Consider the following 25,525-nt stretch of genomic DNA (forward strand, 5'->3'; position numbering starts at 1 on the left):
ATTCTTTGTTGTCCTATATTATTTTCATCTGTCCCCTTATATTACCCTAGAGACAATAATAGACATTGTTATTATTATCATTTTTATTATTCTATGTTTGACTTTTGCTTTACATTTGTACAATTTGGCTCCAAGTCTCACCCAGAGATCTCAAGAAACAACAACTTAGAAGTTCATGTTGGTGTTATGCCTAGGGTGCCATATATTTGGTTTTGTACATAGTGTTATTATTATTGTTATTATTATTATTATTATTATTATTATTATTATTATTATTATTATTGGGTGAGAGAGCAGTGCATGCCATCAAAGTGACACTGGGGTAAAATATATGAAGCCCAGTATACCTATCAGGACTACCTATCTGATAAAGGTGCACCAGGCACACAATCATATATGCATGACATGATGATCTCATATCAAGATTAGCAGTGCATGACCTTGCAAGTGGGGCCAAATTAGAATTTTCTTGAGGTTGAGTAGCCCATCCTGCTCAAAAGGTCCCTGAATAAGGGTTGTTTAAGGATGTTGAATGAAACACCCATGTTTCCAGAGGTGAATTATCCAAACCGCAAAGAATTCCAATCAACACATGGCTATGATGCCCCCTCACTACTTCTACTTGTGATCAGAGATGCACATATCGTCAGCCACTAAGGGACATGCTCAACTGATTAGGATCAAACAACTGACAAGCAAATCTGTGGTATTGAGCAGAATATTTGCTGTAGCCCATCTTTTATACCAAGACAAAATAATGTTATTATTATTTTTATTACCTTTGTAAAGCTTCTAACGCTGGGGATGTACTACGGTGTCAGCTTTTCACTACCAGTGAACTAAAGTAACACCTCTTATTTTTCAAGCACCTTCCGGAATATTCGAGTGGTTCCCTGCTTTAATTCACACAAGCTGCACCCAAGTCTCAACCAAAGAAAGAGGCTTTTTTGGCATCAAAAGATGCAGACTGGAGAGGCACCATGCAACTGAAAAAAATTGTCTGTGTCTTATACAAGAAAAACTCTCTTTATAAAATTAATAATAAAACTGACTGTGTAAGATTGCATTTACCTAGAGAGAATTTATGTAAAATATGTGCAGTATCAATGAGTATGATCTTTTATAATTCACTTATTTTGGGGTTGCCAGGAATTTAGTCTACATATTTGATTTTTTTTTATATCATTTCAAGTGCCCCAATAACAATTGATAATGTTGCTTTGAGATTCCAAATTCTTTTGATTTATCTCTCCAAGAAATGAGCTGAGAGAAAGCTGCCTCTTAAAGGTCAGGCAGGGGGGACAAATGCATACACTGCTTCTGTCATATATAACCACCTGGCTAGTGTGCCTTGCTCCAGTTTATGCCTGACCAAACTAGAGCACATACTCTTCCACTTTTTGTGGAAGGGACATTTTCCACTGGTCAGGTGCTTTATTCATTGTCAACACCCACTGACTGGAGGACAAGGGATGTCATGGCTACTGATGTGCAGACATCTCTAATATTTCCTTGATAGTAATCAGGTGTGGTCACTGTTTGTAAGACTTACTCTTCCAGGGCTCATTTCTTTGACTGAGCTGCAGTCCTGGATTAAGCACAGACCACAACAGAGCACCAAGTACCTAGAGTGTCATAAAGTGCTCACAGTTGTCTGTCAGTTGGGCAATGTGATCAGTGGAGGTTGTACTTTGGTATTCTCTAGAGAGTTAGTGGTAGGTAAGTGTGACAGTGTTCTTGGGAAGACTCTGAGCATTAGTGAGAGAGAATCAACTTGCTGGTCTGTTCCAGAGGGCTTTCAGGCCAGGGGGAATAATAATTTCCAGAAATCCCTGGCCTCGCAGTGCTACTAGGAGGAGTATTGTCAGTTCAGAATAAACTGTACAGGCATGGAAGTGTCATCAGTCAGGTGTACTGAAGCTGTGCACAGAGTAACAAAACTGTTCTGCACACTCTCATCTAGTGCCTGAGCATTGCTAACTTGTGGGTTTATGTTGAACACCTGCTGTCAGGTGTAGGACGAATCCGGCTATTGGCTGAGTCCATTGTGAAGATCATCCTGCTACTTTCCTTTGGCAGGAATGGCAGGCAGAGTTTATTTGTTTGGTGTCATTAACAAAAGAGGTTATTTGGTGGACCGGATTGAAAGGGTTGAAGACAGAAACTTTCCTCTTTGACCAAGCCCTCAACCTTTTCAAGTTTCACTTGAAAAGAAGGTGAGGATGGAGAGAGAAGTGCTGCTTCTCAGCAATTTTATCGAAAGATGAGTGAATGTGGCACCAATGGTCCACATGAATGGGCCTACTCTAAGAATGCACTTGTAGATTGAAGGAAGACAGTGTGGAGCAGGAACTTGCCCTAGTGGTCAGGGTGCCCATGGTTTTGTGGGGTTTTACAAACAGTCCTAGGAAATTTAACACTTTTGGGGAATCTTTTATTGTAAAAGTTTGTTACCATTATTTATCATTTACACTCTTTTTTTTATGTAACCCCACATTGTATTGCCCTGTACCATCTCCAAAGTTTTTTGTTAACCGTTAGCAGTAAATAAAGAAAGCATTATTATTGCTGTTGCTGCTGTTGTTGTTGTAGTTGTTGATATTATTGTTGTCTTTGTTGTTGTTCTTATTATTATTATTATTATTATTATTATTATTATTATTATTATCATCATCATCGTTGTTGTTGTTATTTAGGTGATGAGCTGGTAGAACCTTTAGCACTCAGAACATAAGGATGACATTTTCTCTTTCTTTCTTTTCTGAGTTCAAATTCTGCCAAGGTCAATTTTACCTTTCATCCTTTCGGGGTCGATAAAATATTATAGTATCAGTTGAGCACTGGCAACTAAGCCCCTCCCCTCAACTTGCTGGCCTTGAGCCAAAATTTGAAATCATCACCATCATCATTGTCATCATCATCATCATCATCATCATCATCATCATCATCATCACCATTGTTGTCATTTAATGTCCATTGTCCATGCTGGCATGAGTTGGATAGTTTGACCAGAGCTAGTAAGCTGAGGGGCTGCACCAGACTGGTTTAATCTTATATATCTATGAAATACTCATGAGTCATGTTTTACTTGCTGTATTGGTATTTATTATTTAATAATTGGCACAAATATTAAACACATTACGGAGTTCAAGTATATTTCAATGGTTAATTGTTTCACTTCAATATATATTGATATATTTTAATAATAGAGGGACCAGCTATCCAAGTTGATAGTACCAGGGTAGATAAAGCAATTAAGAGTATGAAGACCGGGAAAGCCCCCGGCCCATCAAGAATCACTGCAGAGATGCTCAAAATATCTGGCAGTGTTGGCTATAGCCTAGTCACCCGTGTTACGAACCAGGTGATACACGAAGGAGTCATACCCAATGACTGGTGTAGCAGCATCATAGTCAACTGCTACAAAGGTAAAGGTGACGCTTTAGATACAAATAATTACAGAGGCATCAAGCTGTTAGATCAGGTTATGAAAGTTACAGAGAGGGTCATAGCCCAACTAATTAGGGAGCGAATCAATTTAGATGAGATGCAGTTTGGGTTCGTGCCAGGTAAAAGCACTACTGATGCCTTATTTCTAGTGAGACAGCTGCAGGAGAAATACCTAGCTAAGGATAAACCTCTGTACCTGGCTTTCGTTGACATGGAGAAAGCCTTTGACAGGGTCCCCCGATCCCTTATCTCGTGGTCAATCAGGAAACTTGGGATAGAAGAATGGTTAGTGAGAGCTGTGCGAGCCATGTACAGAGATGCTGCCAGTAAGGTGAGGGTTGGAAATGAGTACAGCAATGAATTCCGGGTAGAGGTAGGGGTCCACCAAGGTTCCGTCCTCAACCCCCTCTTATTTATCATAGTCCTCCAGGCAATCACAGAGGAGTTCAAGACAGGTTGCCTCTGGGAGCTCCTCTATGCTGATGACCTTGCCCTAATTGCGGAGTCACTATCAGAACTAGAGGAGAAGTTTCAGGTGTGGAAGCAAGGTCTAGAATTGAAGGGCCTTAGAGTCAACCTAGCTAAAACCAAAATCCTAATAAGTAGGAAGGTAGATAAAACACAAACCCCTTCAGGTAGATGGCCCTGCTCAGTATGTAGAAAAGGAGTAGGTAGTAACTCTATAAGATGTACCCGGTGCAAGCTATGGACACATAAGAGGTGCAGCAACATCAAAGGCAGGTTAACTAGCAAGTTAGTTTTTGTTTGTGGCAGATGTTCAGGTGCAATAAAGACTGCAAACAAACAGGAAACAACTTCTATCTCATTCCAGGGTGAAAAACTAGAGGTAGTCGATAGCTTCCGCTATCTGGGCGACCAAGTTAGTAGTGGGGGTGGGTGCGCTGAAAGTGTAGCTGCTAGAATAAGAATAGCCTGGGCAAAGTTTAGAGAGCTCTTACCCCTGCTGGCGACAAAGGGACTCTCACTCAGAGTAAAAGGGAGACTGTATGACGCATGCGTACGAACAGCCATGCTACATGGCAGTGAAACATGGGCTGTAACTGCTGAGGACATACGTAAGCTCGCAAGGAATGAAGCCAGTATGCTCCGTTGGATGTGTAATGTCAATGTGAATACCTGTCAGAGTGTAAGTATCTTAAGAGAAAAGCTGAACATTAGAAGCATCAGTTGTGGTGTGCAAGAGAGACGATTGCGCTGGTATGGACATGTGGTGAGAATGGATGAGGATAGCTGCGTGAAAAAGTGCCACACCCTAACAGTTGAGGGAACCCGTGGAAGAGATAGGCCCAGGAAGACCTGGGCTGAGGTGGTGAGGCAAGACCTTCGTACATTGGGCCTCACTGAGGCGATGACTACTGACCGAGACCTTTGGAAATGTGCTGTGCGTGAGAAGACCCGGCAAGCCAAGTAAGATCGTTGCCAGTGCCCCTGGACTGGCTCTTGTGCGGGTGGCACATGAGATGCACCATTTTGAGCGTGGCCGTTGCCAGTACCGCCTGACTGGCTCCCGTAGGATTTTCGAGTGAGATCGTTGCCAGTGCCCCTGGACTGGCTTGTGCGGGTGGCACATAAAAGACACCATTTCGAGCGTGGCCGTTTTCGTGCAGGTGACACGTAAAAGCACCCACTACACTCTCTGAGTGGTTGGCGTTAGGAAGGGCATCCAGCTGTAGAAACTCTGCCAAATTAGATTGGAGCCTGGTGTTGCCATCCGGTTTCACCAGTCCTCAGTCAAATCGTCCAACCCATGCTAGCATGGAAAGCGGACGTTAAACGACGATGATGATGATGATGATAGTATATGTTAAAGAAGAAAATGGAGAGTTTTAACAGATAATAGCAATTTATTAACATATTGTCAATTTACATTTGCCTACAAATGTTTCCATATAAAACTCATACAAATTACAAATTAAAATTGCAATCTTAATCGATTGAGTCTTCTCATGAGTCTGTTGAGAAAACTCAATCAATTAAGATGTAACTCCTTTTGTGTCAATTTTTTGCTCTTAAGAAATATTTAACTCGCAATTTTCAAAATGCAATTTTAATTTATAAATTTGTAATTTGAATGAGTTGGATATGGAAACAATTGTAGGCAAATGTAAATTGACAATATATTAATAAATTGCTGTTATCTGTTAAACCTCTCCATTTTCTTCTTTAACATATACTGTATGTATGTGTGCATGCATGTATGTATGTATGTACATGGGGGTTATAGCAGCAGTGCCATGCAATGGGATTGAACCTGAAACTATGTGGTTTGGAGGCAAACATTTTACCTGCACAGCCATGCTTATGTACATGGCTAGCAGGTCTGTATGGTTAAAAAGAAAAGGAGACTTGGAATAAAGAGAGAGAAGTTCTCTTCTTTATAAATTTTTTTAATAGGTGAGTAAGAGTGATAAATATAATACAGAGAATGGTTGACCTTGAAGTTTTGTCTATAGAAAAACTCCAAAGATTAGACACTTTTCTAGAAATAAGGGTGATAAGAGAATAGAGTTTCATTCTATAATAAAAATAAGAATGGTAATTTACTACATTTGCATAATACTGTTTCTGTTTTTAAATCTAAGCATCAATGAGCAATATGATATTCACACTTTTTTAAAGGATAAGATGTTTCCAGCTGGGAACTGAAAATAGATCAAGGATTTGATTGACTGAAACATAAATATTACACAGTAACATTCATGCTGTCAATAGTAAACCATTAAAGTAACGAAAGGGAAAATAGTAATGAATCAAATATTGTTAAAGCAAGCTTGAATAAATGTGAAAGGTACAATGCACTTTTAAGTGTGCTATTTGCTTAATGGGTTAGGAAGGTTTATGAAAATTATTTCAGCCAGTTATATGTTCATGAGTACAAATCACTATACCAGAGCCATTGCATTGTCATCTCTCTCTCTCAGCAAGGTATACTTATTACTGTGCTCGTTTCGATTTACTTAAATGACATTAGCTTCCACTCTTTCTTCATAAGTAATGAATATCATCTAGCAGCAAAAACAATTTCTCTAATGTTAGTTATACATGCTCATATTTCTTCCGATCATTCCTTTTGATATACCATTAATATATATGCTTAGCCTTCACTCATAAGTAAGTATGGAAACTTGTACCATGCTTTTGTTGTTTTAGGCGTCTATGGAGTTGCAAGCAAACATATATAAGCTCTCGCCTTTCCTCACCTTTGTCCTACAGAACATCAAGGATGTGACAGCTAGAGGAAAGAGTGCTGCACCAGCACTAGGATGGTACCCATTTTCTGCTAAGTAGACTGGAGCAACATGGAATGATGTGCTTTGCTCAAGGATACAATGCATTACCTGGTAGAAGAATTGAACCCACAACATTATGGCTATAAGCCCAAAATCCAAATTATTTTCATTGATAAATGGATATATAGTAGTAATGAAAAATTACTTTATTTTCAAAACCTTTTGTTGTAGTTGATCAATTCTTTATGAGTGGAATTTAGTAGACAATATGCGTATATGTAGTTCGATATACAAGTGATAAGCTGCATTCTTTTACATCAAAAGATAACTTAACCCTTCAAAATAAATCAATAGAATAGACACCAGGGATGATAAGATTGAACAAGATCCTTGAAGGTGGAATTGAAACATAAATCAGCATGCCTTGAATCTAATGACTGTGACCAGTAAGAAAATTATTGGTTTCAAATTTTGGCTCAAGGCCAACAATTTTGGGGAAGCGGGTAATTCAATTACATCAACCCCAGTACTCAACTGGAACTTATTTTGTTGACTCTGAAAGGCTAAAAAGCTAAGTCAGTCTCAACAGAATTTGAACTCACAACATAAGGACAGACGAAATGCTGCTAAGTATTTAGCTTGGCATGCTAACAATTGTACCAGCTTGTCACCTTAGCCAGTAAAAAAAATATTAAGTGCACCTTACTAATATAACTTCTATTTTTTTTTTTTCCAGAAACCACATATGAGATTCCGACGAAATAAGAAAAAACGTTGCAGTAGATGTATGTACTGATTTGTTTTTATTACTTTGCATCTGTTGCATTTTTTCCCAGTGCTTTTTAACCAGTACTGGGCTTAGTAAATTAATTTGGTCTCTAAAGGAACATAATAAACAATTTGATTTGGAATAGAATATTCTATCTAGATCCTTCCCATATGATAAAGGCAAATCATTTTGTTCACTCTGTAACAAAGAACAATTTCTCATCCTGTTCTCTGAGAATTCTCTTGTAAACACGTTTAAAGAATGCGTTTATTGTTGCAAACATTGGCAAAAACATACCTTTAGTTCCTATAAGTAATTTCTACCAATCTATAAAATTTGACCTTTAACTGTCTTCTAACATTTCATTTCCACGCTTTTAAGCTTTATTCCCATTCATCTATCACACTATATTTCTCCACTCTTAATTTTCTGTTAATTTCTTTCTTTCTCCTCCTTCTCTAAATTGCCTTCGACATTAAATCTATTAAAAGGTTTTTTTTTTAATAATTTGCAAGCATTCATTGGTAATCACATTCGGTTAAAATGGCTTCTTGATGAGTTTTGTTTCTCTTTTTTTCCCTGGCGAGATGATTGCATTGTTTTACATGGGCACCAGATCACCTACAACAGCTAGACAGCCTGTCCTAATAAGTGGGAAGAATTCCCTCCCATATGCTTCACAAAGAAACTGAATACAAGAATTAACTCACAGCAGCCTCCTCAAGAGGCTGTAAACATGTTCATTTGAAAGTGTAACATAGTTGTAAAATACCTGGATCTTATCCCAGGTATTACAACAACAGACACTACTTAATGTCTCTCTGCATGAATGTGCATACCGTTTTGAAGGTTATATGCATGAGTTGATTTCAAGCCCTTACTAAAATTTAACAAAATGCATAGATGCAAGTACAGCATTAGCAAATGAGTCATTAGCTAGGAGACATTTTGACAGCATTATCCATTCATTCATTTCAGACACTCAATTTTTTTATTTGATTATTTTATACCATTCTATAACTGTCACCTTTGTTCTTATTACAGACACATGCCAAGAATTAAAAGACTATATAAATGTAAGTCAGAATTTTTACTAAGTTAAAATTTCATGTATGCAAGTGTGTGTGTGTGTGTGTGTCTGTGTGTGTGTGTGTCTGTGTGTTTATGAATGTAAACCTATGTAAAGACTAAGCAGAACAAAAAACATAGTCGTATCAAGCGTATTTGCTAAATATCACAAAGTAATTGCTGCAGCATTGCTGATGTAAATGTGCTGAATCACTGAGGATTTGATTACAGTGTACATACCACATACAACATGTCTCTCGAGATAAAACGTGTCTACCTAATGAAACAGTTTTCACTCCTATTTCAATTCAATGTTTGGCAATAAAAAAAAAAGATTAGCTTGACTGTAATATTACTTGATTTACTAAAATTTACTCCACAATCAAACAAATGTAAAACAAAAAAGAAGGGGTTGTTTAAGCTAAGTTATTTTTATCCTCCAAGTAGAATCATTCAACCACTACCATGGTTGAATATATTCTCAAGTCCACCATTTCATCAATTGCAGCAGCTTCTAAGCTTCACCACTAATTCAGTTCTCAACTAAATTGCAAACTGCTAATAGTTTTAAAGAGGGCACCTCTTCAGCTACACTTTGGCATAAACAGTTTAAGATTTGGTCCTGTAGAAAAAAAGTTACATCAAAATATCTGCGACCTCAAGGGGGGTTGTAAGGCAGATATGCATCTTCAGTTAACATACATTTTTTAATTTTAAATTAAAAGTATACCTTTCTTAGGCTTAAATGATAGAAAAATGCATGAGGAATTCAGAGTTGCTAGTCACATTGAACAAAAATTAGTAGAAAAAGAGTTATGAAGTAAAATGTTATGAAATTTCACGGCAGTAAGTAAGGGAGTAATGCTTCAGCAATAAGAATAAAGAATATATTTCTAAAATGAATGTTTACTTTCTAAGGCAGCAAGCTGGCAGAAACGTTAGCACGCCAATGTAATCGACTTATTTGTGTTTGATAAGTGCCAATACATGAAACTCTCAGCTTTTGACTTACTCTCTAACTTCTGCCGATGATATATATATATATTACATATATGTGTAAAAAAAATCTCATCATGCAATCAAACCAATGAAAGAGCCTCTACCTAGTCACTTGACATGCTAAAAGTAGCAGCCAAAGTATCCCGCTACCTAAATCACATGCCCATTGTATGTAATGTCCTAGATTATCCCTAAAAGGACGGTTTGCTGAAGGCTGGAATGTATTTGATGACACGCTTGCAGTATCAGGGTTTATTTGAGGCTAAATAACAACAACATTATGGTCATTTTCTATATTAACACTTGCACGATTTTCACTAAGACAAAAAGAAAAAAAAAATTTGATTTTTTTGCATGGAATCAAGTACCCTGACCTCCTAATATGCTGCAAATCCTTTATTTTGATTCGGAAAAAAATCCTGGAATCATTGGAAATTTTTTTTTTTTTTTTGTTTAATGAATTTCTGTGACCTCCTAATATTATAGAATTAAGTTACTTAAGGTGAGCCTGGTAACTGATGGTTTTGGGGTCTTGTTGTTTGTAACTTTTGGTGAGGTATGGTGCAACTAATAACATGGTAAAAATCCCTGCCATTAATTTTGTGGAGATGGGTAATATCAAATAATTCAATTACAACATGTATTTAAATTAAACTCGAAAAAAATTGAAATATTATCATCACTTACATGGAAAAATTGAAATATTATCTTTCATTATTTTATAAGGTAAAATCTTAAATTATTAATTGACACATTATTCATTATCTTATAACAGCAATGCCTGGAAAAATCATGGATTACATGGAAAAATGCAAGCATGAAAAGTCATATTCTTAAAATTATAAACCTGGAAAAGTACAGGACAAGTTATTACAACTGTAAAAATATAGGACAAGTAAAGAATAAGAAACTTTTTACTTAAAATATTGCAGCTAAAATTAAAATTTGAATATTAAAACTTATTTTATTATAGTTTACAAATAACACTATACTTATTTAAGTAGAATTTGGCTAATTTACTACCTTAAATACAGAAAAAAGTGACTAATTAGACAAACTTACAAATTAGCTGAACAGTTTTGTACAATAAATTTAAAAGATGAGAACTGCAAAGGGATAAATTAGAAGAACTGGCATTCTTTGCTGCAATATTTTAAGTAAAAAGTTTCCTATTCTTTACTTTACTAGAAGTAATAGTTTGTCCTATACTTTTCCAGGTGTAATAACTTGTCCTGTACTTTTCTAGGTTTATAATCTTAAGAATATTACTTTTCATGCTCACATTTTTCCATGTAATTATATTATATCTCAGTGAGAAGTACTTGACTGTAATTAGTTTTGAGCATATTTCTCTGTATCTACTCATTAGCTAAAAATGAGTTTCAAAGTATTTGATTGTCTATTAAAGAGTAGACAACCCAAAATAGTTGTAAAAAAATAGTTGAATATGCTGGATTGAACTAATTCTAACAATCCCACTTCAATTTTCGATTGTTTATTTCTCACATACCCTCTGGAAAATACATGAATGTTTCAGCTCCCATTTCTTGCTCTTGGACTGTATACTGTTTAGAAATATATTGATATAAAGTAAAATGTCAGGAAGCCTCTCACAATGACCTACATATCAATATTACTGTGCATTATCAAATTATTTTATAACTATCTCTAATGAGAAGATAAATCTTTCTACTGTTGTACTAGAGTTTAGATATGCATCTGAAACATTGATATTCTCATCAAAGAAAATGAACTCAATAAGGTAATGAATGGAAATGACTGTCCAATAACAAAAAGATATTGGAGCCATTCTTAGAAGAATTAGAATACTGTGAGGATCTCTGCAGATGTTCAGGCTGGAATATCAGTCACATTAATTCTACTGTTAGACCAGAAGAACTTAAAAAGTAAATGGTAGTGCATCATCTACTCTGAGTAAATTATTTATTGAAAAATCTTTCTATGTGGTGCATGAGTAGGCATGGCCATGTAGTAAGAAATTATTTTTCTCCCCAGCTACATGGTTTTGGAGTTCGGTCCCACTGCATGGAACCTTGGGCAATTGTCTTCTACTAAAACACCTGAGTGACCAAAGCCTTCTGAGTGGATTTGGTTGACAGAAACTGAAAGAAGCCTGTTGTGTGTGTGTGTGTCCCACACACATATGCACACCAGTTGGCAAATGATGTCAGTTTGTTTACATCCCTGTCACTTACTGATTTGGGCAAAAAAAGAGACTGTAGAATAAGTACGAAACTTAGTAAAAAATAGTACTGGTGTCATTGTCTTTGACTAAAACCTTGACGGGAGTACCGCAGCTTGGATGCAGTCCAATGACTGAAACAAGTAAAAGATAAAAGAGATATAATTAGATAAAAGCTTCATTATATCGTGTTTTAAGAACAGAGTCAAGACAGTGATGACAATGATGAGTATTATGATGACAAAAGACTTATAAGCATCAGTTTACCAGAGCAAAGATACTTTTAGAATGCTATTCTACTCATAAGTCAATATACTTCTGGGTTATAACAGTAGCTATATTCAACAGTTGTAACTTTTACTTTATCATGTAACATTAAATTGGCTATGTTCCTATGCTCAATGAACTGAAATCTAGAATTAAATAATATATTTCTCAGATGACCATCTCTATCATGATGGATGGTATAAAGGAATATAATAAGTAAAACAATATTTATTGATGTTAATGAAACTGACATATATTACACACATTATATTTTCAACAAAGTGAGTATATTGTGATATAAGTATTGAAACTATAGCTAGAAATTGTTAAGGGTCTCCTTAAGAACCAATGGTATATATTTAGAGATTTTTGCTATTGATAGATACAATATTTTTTTTTTATTGCATTGTAGTGCCTCCACCTAACTCTCAGCGCAGTTATTTTGTGAGAAATACTTGTGGTAGTGTGACTTGTATAACAAGTTAGCATGAAGCTTATAAACTTTATATTTGCATAGAATGCAGTGTATATAGTTGGTCATTTGCATTTTACTTTGTATTGATCATTTCCATTGAGTGATATATTTATTGTTGATTATAATGTAAATCAAAGTAGAAATAGTTTCCCTTGAGATCACAACTTTCATATTGTTTCATCAGATTCTTTAAAACTAACTCACCTAATCAACACAGACACCGTTCACGTGAAAAGCAAGCATATTTAACATAAGTACAGGCGTGGCTGTATGTTTAAAAAGTTCACTTTGTAATCCTTTCTACTATAGGCACAAGGCCTGAAATTTTGGGGAAGGGGACTTGTCAATTAAATCAGCCCCAGAGTTTCACTGGTACTTAATTTATCAACTCCAAAAGGATTAAAGGCAAAGTTGACCTCAGCAGCATTTGGACTCAGAACGTAAGGACAGATGAAGTGCCACTAAGCATTTTGCCCAGTGTGCTACTGATTCTGCGAGCTTGCTGCTTTAACAAAAATAATAATAATAATAATAATAATAATTGGCCACAAACTGGAGGGTCAACCTGAGGAATGAGCAAGTGTCTCCGCTGTGCTGCATCTGCAATAGAGTGTATGAAACCATCGCCCATATCACGAACGAATGCCCTAAACTTGCCCAAAACTACTACAAGTTGTGGTGACACAACCAGGTAGCGAAAGTGCTGCATTGGAAACTGTGTGAAAAGTGGGGGATAGAGAGAGGCAGGACGTGGTATGAGCACAAACCACAGAGAGTGGCAGAGTCACAGACTAGCAATTTCCTCTGGGATTTCCCAATCCAAACAAATCAGGTGTTAGAGCATACAGATCGTTCCTAGTGGTGGTGGACGAAGGTGCACCACATATGCTATATAGTTGACGTTGCATGCCCCTTTGGAAGCAGTTACCAGCCACCATCCTGTGTTTCCTTGCCACTACAAAAGAGCTAATGTGCATAGAGGATTTGGCAGAGCTGGCAGACAACATCGCCAAAGTATCCACACCTCTTCCAACAGTTGCAGGTGTAGCACCACCCAAGGAACCAGCATGATCTTCTTGTTCATGTTCTTATTTTTCCTCCTCTCCTCCTTTCTCTGCTTCTTTAGATTCTTCTGTGAGCTATGAAGCAGCAGCCCTCTGAGCTCAACTTGTGGACAGAGATAGACAGACAAATGCGCTGTTGGTACAGATGCAAGTCAAGTCATGCCATAGCAAAAGGTCATTTGCAGAGTGTGGATTCCCAGTGCTCACATAGCCCAGGTGCTTCTCAGATGAATTTTCCCATGTTGGTACCACCAAACATTCAGCAATAGTGCTCATAAATGCTTTCCACCCTGTTCATTTCCAGCTTCTCTGTGGAGATGAGATGAACCAGAAGGAAAGGTCTGTGACATCAACGGGTGAGGGGCTCCACCAGAACAGAAATGGTGAGAGAAGAAGTGAGGGAAGCAAGACCAGGGTTGTCCTCTTTTGGCGTGGAACAGTGATGGTGAATGGACACGAGTGGATGAGCGAGCGAGCCAGGATTGATTGTAGCAGCTGCTATCATAAGGTGAGATAAGTAGGGCATGTGTTTGGACTTAATACTGCTGGACAAGCTATATCAGCTCCCATATAAAAATATATTTTTCCATTGTTGTTGTTCCTTTCTACGAGATGGCAGTGAAGATAAGAATCAGCAGCGATGCCGTCAGACATTTCTGTAGTGAAGGGGATTTGATCGCCTAGATCCATAAGATCAAGATGGTGGCTAGGCTACAAGACATCGATGATGTAGCAGGTCTCATGGCCTAGTATCTGGAGGGAAATGCATGAGAAAGACCAACTGAGCACAGCAAAGATCAAGCAGCACTTGAAGGAAGCCTATATGGAAGGAATGTAAGCTTGCTAAGCTAGGTGTGGTCAGATAGACAGGGGAACAGGTCGACGAGTATGCCGTGGAGATTCAGAGACTGGCCATGCTATCTGGTTTTACCAAAGAGGGTTTAGAGAAGGCAGCAGATTGGCCTTCGTAAATGGCTTTCCCGACAACATACCAGTGCAACTGCAACAACTTCCAGGCAGCAAGAAAATGGCAATGAGTGAGCTCATCGCTCAAGCCTGTGTGTCGACACCAAACAGTGAGTGGAAGGCAGTGGTGATGGCAACTGTGGAAGCTCGCAATGTAGTGCAATGATCAGTAAAGAATGAGGAGAAAAAACTGCCGTGAAGCAAGTGACCATTCATGGGCTGATGTTGCAAGTGCCAGGAAATGCACATGGCAAGGGACTGCATGGAGATGAAGCCCGGACCCGTTTGCTACTGGTGTAGACAGACTGGGCATATCACTCAAAACTACAGTCAAGGAAAAGGCCACAGGGAAGTTACTACCTCTTAAAGTTACCTGCAAGCAAGTAGAGGCACTCATGCAGTCTCAGCCTGTAAATGAAGTCCTGGTTGGGGGGAAAGGCGTTCAAAGCCCTTGTGGACATGGGCTGTACGATGTCTCTTGTGACCCCAAGAGTGACAAAAAATTAAAGGCGACAAGTAGTGTTCAGGCGGTCGATGGCAGTGAAATTAGATGTAAGAGTAGCAGCAAAGTGGAGATAGTGGTGCGGGGCACAACACATGTGGTAGATGGAATTGATGTGGTGATGGGCATGGATGCGATTAACCGTCTTGGAGGTGTCAATATCAGTGGCTTCATTTGGTGGTGTAGGGACGTCATGCGCTGTGAGTTTGCAACATAAGAGGGGGTAGAGCTGCACAGAGGAATGTACTACTTACGCTATTGAGGACAAAGATTTTCAGGTGGTGTTCAACGATCAGCAGTGGATGATAGGGTGGCACTGGAAAGGGGAGCTTCTGACACTGAAGAACAGGCTGAGCTGCTACTAGCTTACCTTGAAAGAACATGCAAGCAGTGAGTTTGAATGAGAGGTAGAGAGGTGGATTAAGAATAGTGTCCGTGTCTCACTGATGGAAGCGGTATTCTGGTACAATATGTCGCCTCAATCAGGACAGACTGAAGAGTCCATGCTACACAGAGTGATATTTAGATATGAATGACAGCATCTGAGTAAAGCATCAGAATGCCTTGCAGAATAGAGAGGGCTTGTCTTCGTGCAGGTAGGTGAGGAAGTCTGGATCCCAGCTGATACAATCAACGGAACAGCTTGCTTGTGAAATTAACGTGCAAGCGGCTGAGCACTCCACAGACACATGCACCCTTGATGTAGTTCTCAGGGAGATTCAGTGTGACAAGGCTGGCCCTTTTTAAATACAGGTACTAATCATTTTTGTCAGCTGAGTGGACTGGAGCAACGTGAAATAAAGTGTCTTGCTCAAGGACACAACGCGTCGCCGGGAATTGAACTCACGACCCTATTGTCGTGAGCGGAATGCCCTGACCACTAAACCACGCTCCTTCGCAACTACACACTACTGCCTCTATCAATCTCCAAAAGTTAGCTGCCAGCCAGAAAACCGATGAACTTCTCAAACTTTGAAATTCTCTCTTTCAAACTTTCTCCTGTTTATATTTGGTGTGACATTTCTATGGGGCACGAACGTCCCTGTTCCAAAGAAGCATAGACATATGCCTTTGTTTGTCTTTTTCTTTCTCTACACTATCACATCCTGGAGTAAATTCCACCCTGAAGTTGATTGCTGCACGATTTATGTGTGCTGATATCGACAAAGATGTCAGGGACTGGACCAAGAGTTGCGTCCCTTGTCAGAAAGCGAAAATTCATGTCAAATCACCTCAGGGAACCTTCTTAACACCAAATGTACATTTTCAACATGTGCATATAGACATAACCGGCCCACTGCCACCGTCTCAAAATTGCATATACCTTTTGGCTTGTGTGGATCATTTTTCTCAATGGCCTGAAGACGTTCCTCTTCATGATACCACAGCAGAAATGATAGCTAAAGCTCTTCAATATTGGACTGCATACTTTGGCACACCTGCTACCATTACAACAGACACAGGACATCAGTTTGAATTCAATCTCTTCTCAGAATTGACTCACCTCTTAGATTGTAAAAAGGTTTCCTACGACTGCCTACCATCCTGCAGCTAACAACATGGTGGAAAGGGCACACCAACAACTGAAACCCGCTCTTAGAGCTTATCATGACAACAGCAACTGGCTGGAATACATACCACTCGTTCTTCTTTAAATTCGTTCTTATTATTTCGTTCAATTCACCGTGACTGAAAATTTCATTGGCAGGAGAGTCATGCAACGGGAATGTTCAACAATCACCCAATGTCGCGATTCACTAGAATATTGCCCATATAGAAAGAACATTGACAGTCACAAATGGAGTTGGCCAACAGAGACGATGGACGAATAGTCAGAGGACAAACAAGATTAGAAGTCAGAATTGTTTTATCGTTCGAAGTAACAATCATTCATGTGTGTGCACAAAACGAATAAAATTTTGTTTATCAAATATCTCAGCAGACGCCAGTGCTCTTCTTTGTACTATATCTCCAATAAAAATAATATAATCAACTGAACTAATTCTTTTATTCTTTGTTTCCTTTTCTCCAGGAACAGGTTTTTAGAGAAGCGATATACATACGTGGAAAAAACCAGCCAGGAAATAATGGTAAAGATTTCCCTGTTAATGTTCACACTTTCTGTATCTTTGTTTCTCTGACTACTATGATGGGTTAACTTTTATAGCTTACCTTTGCTCAGTATTAGTTAGCTAAGACAAGAAATGTCAAAGGCATCTATTCTTCCCTTGTCACCAATTCAGTTCAGCAAGTTGTAAATATCATAGGTAGGTAGCACTTGATATTGAAGGTTATAGACTTTTCTATACCTAGCATCACATGTCAAACACAGTCCAGCATATTCTTTCCATGATATCTCAAAATTACAAGAACCAAGAGGAATTTAATTGTCTCACTCCATATTCAATAATGTAAAGTAGTAGCAAATAACATCAGCAACATCATATCAACTCTTTTCTTTGTTAGCTGGTTTCCCTTCTTTGTTTTGCTACAAGGAGAAAGTAGTAACTATAGTTTGATTATTCTCAGTGCAGAAAATAAACTAGTATCTTTCAAACTGGAAATCAATGCATTATATTACAACATACATTAAATCAAGAGTTTATACCAGCTCCAGTAACCTAATAATTGCTTCCAACTCCACAGCTTTGGTCTTAACTGTAATGCTACTACTGGGCTGACATAAAGATAAACATCTCACCATTGTAATTCATTTAGTGTAGGAATCAAAATATCCAACAGGTTATAGCATGGACACTCAGTCAAATAGAATTGTTTTGTACTCCACCACCTTGGGATTAAGTATGATGCCCATGTGAGTAAGAAGTTCACTTTGCATTCTTAGTGGTTTCAAATTTTGGCACAAGGCCAGCAAGTTCGGCAGGAGGGGTAAGTTGATTAGATTGGCCCCAGTGTTTAACTGGTACTTACTTTATCAACCCCAAAAGGATGAAAGGCAAAGGTGGAATTTGAACTCAGGATGTAAAAAAGATGGACAAAATGTGGCTAAGCATTTTGCTCACAGTGCTAACAATTCTGCTAGCTCACTGCTTTTACTTTGCAGTCATAGTGTTCCATGTCCAATCCAACTGTGTAAGCACCTTTTATCATAGTACAAGAGTAACCAATACTTTCTAAATGGAATTTAGTAGGCAAAAAAAAAAAATGTAAAATTAAGATAGATATCATCTTTTTACTTCTATGTCTAATTGATAAATCTACTCAAATTTTAACATCTCTGTTTTACTAAGTACATTAACTGTCATGTGATTTGTAAACATGTTCAAACTAGTTTGTCAAGGAAAAAATTGGAACCAAAACAGGTACATAAAGTACTTCCAATTCTTTTCTCTTGTTAAAATTTGACTATGACAAGAAAATAAATGCCACTAAAATATTTTAGCCTAATATACCTCATTACCATTTTATTATCTAGGAACTCTATCTTTTTAAGGTGGTGAGCTTGTTGAATTGTTAATATGCCAGGCAAAATGTTTAACAGCATTTCGTCCATCTTTACATTCTGAATTAAATTTCAGACAAGGTTCGCGTTGCCTTTGATCCTTTTCAGAAGTCAATAAAATAAGTACCAGTTTAGTACAGGGATCAGTATAATTGACTATGCCCCACTCCCAAAATTTCAGGCTTTCTGCTTATACTAAAAAAGATTCTCTAGGAACTACTTTAGCCAAATTTGCTTCACAGGCTTTTTAATATCTGTTATAATTCACATTTGCAATCATGTACACTAATACCATTTTAACTCTTTTAAGGTGTAAAGGAATTATGCACAAGTCATATATATCATAACCATCATCTTCATTTAATGTCTGTCTTCCATGCTGACATGGGTGGAACAGTTTGACAGGAGCCAGCCAGGCAGAAACCTGCACCAGATTTCTGTGACTGTTTTGGCAGGATTTTTACAGCTGAATGCCCTTCTTAATACCAACCACCCAGCAGAGTGAACTTAGTGCATTTTATGTGGCACAAGCACAGGCAAGGTCAGTTTTGACAAGGTTTTTACAGCTGGATACTCTTCCAAATGCCAACCAGTTTACAGTGTGGAGTAGATGCTTTTTAAGTGGTACCTGAACTGACAGAGTCACCAAGTAGCTTGCAAGACAAAAATTTTTTGAGAGGAGAGGGAGCATTGGAGGAGGTGGTCTAGTGTCAGATGAAACAGAGAGACAGAAACAGGTGCCTTGCTGTAGAGGAGGTACAAGGTTACCTGGCCAGAGAGAATGAGAGATCAGGAATGAAGACAGAAACAGATGTGCAGCTGCAAAGGAGATACATGGTTACCCTACCTGTGGGAAGTGCAGAAGGAGAGAGAGAGTGGGAGACAGCAGGATAGAGATGGTGGAAAAGTGCCAAACATACTTACAAGAGACAGGGATCAGAATATAAATGGGATGGTTGAATAAAGGAAGAGAAAGATATAGATGGTGACAAGTGCCAGCCCTTGAGGTTCAAAGGTCATAATATAAGTGGCAGGATATTGCCAGAGAAGCATGATTAGAAAGTGGCGAGAGGAAGTGAATGGTGAAAACCTGGGTATATATAGAGTGATGGGGCTACCAAATAGTAATCATACAGACAAACAGGGCCATGAGGACAGGATTGGGGAGTGAGAGAGGTAGGCAGCTGCATGTAGGAGGAAATGTGAAGAGAAGAGATGTAGATTGGTTTGTCGGGATAGGACATGTGAAAAGTTTTCTAGTTATGTGTGGGTGCAACACACAAGCTGGGGACTAATGGATAGCAATGAGACAGGGCCAAGAGGACAGGATTGGGGAGTAGGAGGTAAGCATAGTGCATGGAGTGGAAATGTGAGGAAGAGATGTAGTTTGGTTTGTTGTCGTAGTGTGTGAGAAGTTTCCTCGTTATGTGTGGGTGGGACACAGTACTTCTAGAACTCAGTTTCACTGATGTGGGTGGGTTTCCTCAAGAACCTCATATCGCCAGACATCTCAGTCCATTGTCATTTCCTCTGTGAGGCCCAACATCCTGAGATCAGTCCATTGTCCTTTCCTCTGTGAGGCCCAACATCCTGAGATCAGTCCTTACCACTTCATCCCATGTCTTCCTGGGTCTCGCTCTTCCACGGGTACCATCCAATTTCAGTGATCAGCACTTCTTTATGCAGCTGTCCTCATTCATATGCATCTCATGTCCAAACTAACGTAGTCTTCTCTCTTGCATGTTACATTCGATTCCACTTTTGCCCAACTTTTCTCTCAATACATTTGCACTTTATCATACATGCACACTGGTGTTGCCCAACTAGCAGAGCATACTACCTTCATTTCTCTCCAGTCTATGCATGTCTTCTGCATTCAGAGCCCATGTCTCACTACCATATATATATATATATATATATATATATATATATATATATATATATGTATGTATATAGATATGAATTTATGTATGTATCCTATGCCAGCATGGAAAGAGGATGTTAAACGATGATATATATATATATATATATATAGATATATATACATACATATCTATATACACACACACACACATATATATATATACACACACATACATAAACATATATACATGTACATCAATATATATATATACATACACACATATATTATAGGCCTATCACTCTCTGACTTCACTTGTTAGCAAAGTCATGGAACACATTGTCAGGAAGAGGCTGATTACATTCTTGGAAGAAAATAACTTGCTCAGACAAACACACAACATGGCTTTCATCCAGAGAGGAGCTGCTTCACACAATTGCTACAGTATTATGGCAGTTCAACCACTCAAATGTTGATGTGATATATCTCAACTACGCCCAGGTTTTTGATGAAGTTGATCATGAGATGATATGTTACAAACAGCATCACCTTGGTATTGCTGGAAAACAGAAGTCAGAGGGTCACAGCCAATGGTACTCTCTCTAGGGTGACATCAATTTTCAGTGGAGTCCCACAAGGGACTGTACTGGAACCACTACTGTTTGTGGTAACTCTCTCAGACATACCCTAAGCCATACAGTCAGCCACTCTCAGCAGCTAAGCTGATGATACAAAAGTATCACAGATAGTCAAGGACCCCGATGACATACTAAAATGGCAGAAAGACTTGAATGCAATATACAAATAGCCTGATGAAAATAACATGGAGTTCAATGCTGAGAGGTTTCAAATACTTCATTATCAGCTCACAGACTATAATCAGAATACACAGGACCACGAGGTAGTGCAATCGCAGAGTTACAGTTGGTGCATCACCTGGGAATGAGCAATGACACAACATTCCATGTGTGCATTACCAAGATGGCAACACAGTGCAGGCCAGTAGCTGGATGGATTCTGAGATCATTCAGAACCAGGAAAAACAATACCATGCTTACTCCGCTGGAGAAGTTTCATTCTCAGTCATCTGGATTACTACTCCTAACAGTGGTCACAGCAGTGCATCAAACTGGTGGTGGGACTCAGTGAAACAGATGAGCTATTGTGAGATCTAATGGAACTGAAGCTCTACTCCCGAGAGAGAAAACATGAAAGATATGCAATGATATACATATGGAGGGTCCTGGAAGGTCTAGCTCCAAGCTTTGAAATTGGAAGCTATGCCAACCACCAAACTGGACAGCACTGCATAGTACCAAAGCTCCTGTCTTCTCCACCTAGAATGAGGGTCCAGTACTGTAATAGCTTGGATTTCAAAGGTCCACAGCTATTCTTCAACATTCTGCCTAACAGCCTCAGAGATTTGCAAGGTGTAAATGTGGAGGTCTTCAAAGAGCATCTGAACAAATTTATTGTGGCGGGAGGCACAAAGAAGAGCAGCTCTATCTAACTTGCTTCATCACCAGAAGAAGTACAGAAAAGAAACCCAATCATACTGAAAGTGCTCCAGCATGACCTCAGCTTGAAACCAGTAAAAGATATAAAAATATATCTTCAATATTATTTAAGAGTATATATTTATTATGGACTTCTGGTAGTGAAGTGTTCATGACCAAACTACAGTTTATGTGCCTGCACTAACACAAACAACCTCTTATTTGAATTTCTACTTGGCAAACATTGCATGTTTGAATATCTCTATAGCTTCATTTGCTATTTGTGTATGATATAAGTCATAAAAAAATTTCCATTACTTTTTTTCTTACACATTATCATTAATAGTGTGTATTTTCTTCTTACTTCATTAATACTAATGTTTTGTTTTAAACCTCTGTGTGTTGCTGACACGTTTTCAATAGTAGGATTCACACTTATAACTACATCTTATGTCTCAGTCTTTTTTTCAGTGAATATTCTTCATTGTTTTTTTAATATTAAATGCACATTCTGTTAACAACTGCTTTGCAATATTTCATCTTATAGCTCTCTGCTTTAAATTTTACATTTTCAACTGTTGCATGCTTTGCCAGCATTCTACAAAGAATTAATATTTTATTGCTTTAATAATGGTAAATGCACTCTTAGCGTTTTTTCTTTTCAACATAAGCAATATTGGTTTCAAAATTTGGCACATGACCAGCAAGTATGGAGGGAATGCATAAGTTAATTACATTGACCCCAGTGCTCAACTGGTACTTATTTTATCGACCCCAAAAAGGATCAGAGGCAAAGCTGACCTGGGCAGAATTTGAACTCAGAACATAAAGATGGACAAAATGTTCATGCCCAGCATGCAAATGATTCTGCTAGCTCACTACCTTAAACATAAAATAATATTGATTTTGAATTTTCACACCGGGCCAGCAAGCTCAGTAAAAGGGTTAAGTCGAGTATACTGACCCCAGTGCTCAACTGGTACTTCTTTTATCAACCTTGAAAGGATGAATACATATGTGTGTGTGTGTGTGTGTGTGTGTGTATTAGCATGCTTGTGTTGTCAAAAATGCTATCTTTTAATGATAGAAAATGGTGCATGAAAACAATGGGAGAAACAATTGATAAATGTCAGCTATCAAGTAAAATATATGTACATACACAGAACTGAAGCACATGAACAGATACAGTTGTAACGTCTCAGTTGAAAGTGTCGTCCACATATGTGAAACATCCATTTCAGCACACATGGATCAAACAGATTTCATACAACCAGATGCCCTTCCTATCACCAACCCTTACTTCTTTCCAAATAAAGTAATATTTCACCATGCCCAAACGTGATTACATGGAAAACTAAAAACAAAGAACACCCCTTGCATGACAGTGACACTCACAACTATTGTTTATTTGATAAAATAAATATATTTTACAATTAAATTTAGTTTCATTTTGATTAAAATACCAACCACTTCAGAGCAAAACATCTCATCACAGTTTGCCTGCCTTTAGCATCTCTGACAGTCACACACTCCCAGTTTTATTTTCCTTTTGCTAGCATAATCTATGTGAAACACTTTGTATTTCATTATATGCACAATAAAATTAGCCAAGCATTTAGAATGAACTTTCATATACAAAGACAAACAGAATAAGTAAAGACAGCTATATCAAGAGAGTAGAAACACTGCTAGATAATTTTGTTTTGTAAAAATATGTTAACAGAAATGTATCCTTTAGCATTCTTCATTAAAAAAAAACTTAAAAACTATTTCATTAAGCATTATGAAAGAGGTGCAAAAAATAAACAGAATGACTTTGGCTCCAAACAAATGATTTAGTATAAATCTTATGAATTGGAACAAATTCAACAGTTTCAAACACTACAGTGTTACAAAAAAGTATATGTATATGTGTGTGTGTATGCATTTGGTTGCATGTGTGTATATTTATGTATGTAAAGCTGGGTACTACTAAAGCAGAGTGGTCCCGAACGCGCACCTGCGCACCCACGCTAACTAGTCGTGAGTGGTCAATCCTACAAAAAGTGCGTGTGCATGTGCAAATGAATATATGTGTTTAGGGTTAGGATCGACCACTTACGACTAGCTAGCGCGGACGCGCGACTGCGCGTTTGGGATCACTCTGCTTTAGTAGTACCTAAAGCTGAAAATAAATTTTACAGAGATTGCCAAGTGGGTAAAATAGCACAAGTTTTAGTTTCATTCCCCTGCCCACTGGCATGAAGCTGACCCCACCCCACAGGATTTGTAGTCCTGCGATGTACATGGCAACCTCAATAGTCAGATGGTGTGAAAAAAAGTACCCAGTCCATGTTGTAAAGTGATTTATGTTAGGAAGGGCATTTGGCCATAAATAGACCAAAACAGACATTGGAGCAGAGTGCAGTCCTTGGACACATTGGATCCTTTCAAACTGTCCACCCCATGCCAGCAAGGAACATGGATGTTAGATGATGATGATCTATATATTTTTTGTGAAAATGTTCCTGAATATAACAAAAATAACCAGAGTTGATGATGACAAGCAAGGCAATGATGAACATGATTATAAGCAATTTAGAATTTGTTTTATATATGTTTATATATATATATACATGCATGTGTGTGTTTGTGTGTGTATAGATAGTAGATTGATTACATATTTCTTTCATTATTTTATCGCAGTTTTTTTCTTTCACCCAACAAATTCCTACATAATGAAAACCTACACTCACTACCTGAAGCATGTATGTAGAAAATTTGGTAAATTTATAGTTTCACACTAGACTCGATTTCGGGAGAGATCATTTTTTCCCCACGGTTTCTTTTTGGGTGCAATCGTCTTAGTTGACCTCATAAGCTGTCGGAAATACATTATTTCTGCGAAAAACGGAGGGGGTATGGCGGAACCTAGGAAATTCCCCTCCCCAACCCAGGCTCCTGCGTTTTTTTTTTTTTCATTGCAATCGTCTCAATTGATCTCATGTGTGGGAAATACATTTTGTCCATGGAAAACGGAAGGGGTGGAGTGGGGCGGAACCTAGGGTAACCCAGTATATTTTGTCTCCGGATTTGTGCTGGAATTGATCCTTTACTGGCGATCTGGGAGGGGTGTATGTAATTTTGCTGCCTCAATAAGAAATTGATGCAATTGTTTTTGTTTTCTGTAGCAGAGATAAATAAATACCTGGCCAGGTACTAGTGTAGATACTGTGAACGAATACTCGGCCTTTTCGGATCTTTTTTAAAACGGGGGCCACATTTTTCATTAACGAAACACTTTGAAACTTGGAACACTGGTAGAATGTGTCATATAAAACATCTTTTTCTCTTAGTCTTCTTAAAAAAAAAAGAAATCCATAAGTTATTCCATGTTAAAGTTGTCGTATTTCTGTAATCTCAACCAATCACTGACGTCCATTCAGCCGATATACATTAAGTGCCGACTACATAAACAAACGATTCTGAAACAATTAACCCTAACCCTAACCCTAGGGTTAGGGTTACGGTTAAAGCAAATTTAAAATGAAAAAAGCAAATAAAACGAAGGTATGGAGATTAAATACGCTTTACATCGCTTAATCAGCCAAAGGAGTACACCCATTCCTTTAAATCTTGCATTTCCAACAGCTTACGAGACGATTGTATAAAGATCCTCACCCGGGAACAAAAAAAAAATGACCAGCCTAGG

The 25,525-nt window shown here is 38.1% G+C and overlaps 1 protein-coding gene across 1 annotated transcript in view; it reads left to right on the top strand.

The window, feature by feature from the left end:
• The window catches only part of LOC106882773 (uncharacterized), a 42,991-nt gene that overhangs the window by 489 nt on the left and 16,977 nt on the right, over window positions 1-25,525 (top strand). The window contains exons 2-4 of the mRNA XM_014933557.3: window positions 7,438-7,486; window positions 8,515-8,546; window positions 17,047-17,104. Of these exons, the coding sequence (XP_014789043.1) occupies window positions 7,438-7,486; window positions 8,515-8,546; window positions 17,047-17,104 (139 nt within the window). The remainder of the gene's footprint in view (window positions 1-7,437; window positions 7,487-8,514; window positions 8,547-17,046; window positions 17,105-25,525) is intronic.

This window comes from Octopus bimaculoides, chromosome 3, assembly GCF_046866305.1.
Source record: "Octopus bimaculoides isolate indiv1 chromosome 3, ASM4686630v1, whole genome shotgun sequence".
In the NCBI taxonomy this organism is placed as follows: domain Eukaryota; kingdom Metazoa; phylum Mollusca; class Cephalopoda; order Octopoda; family Octopodidae; genus Octopus; species Octopus bimaculoides.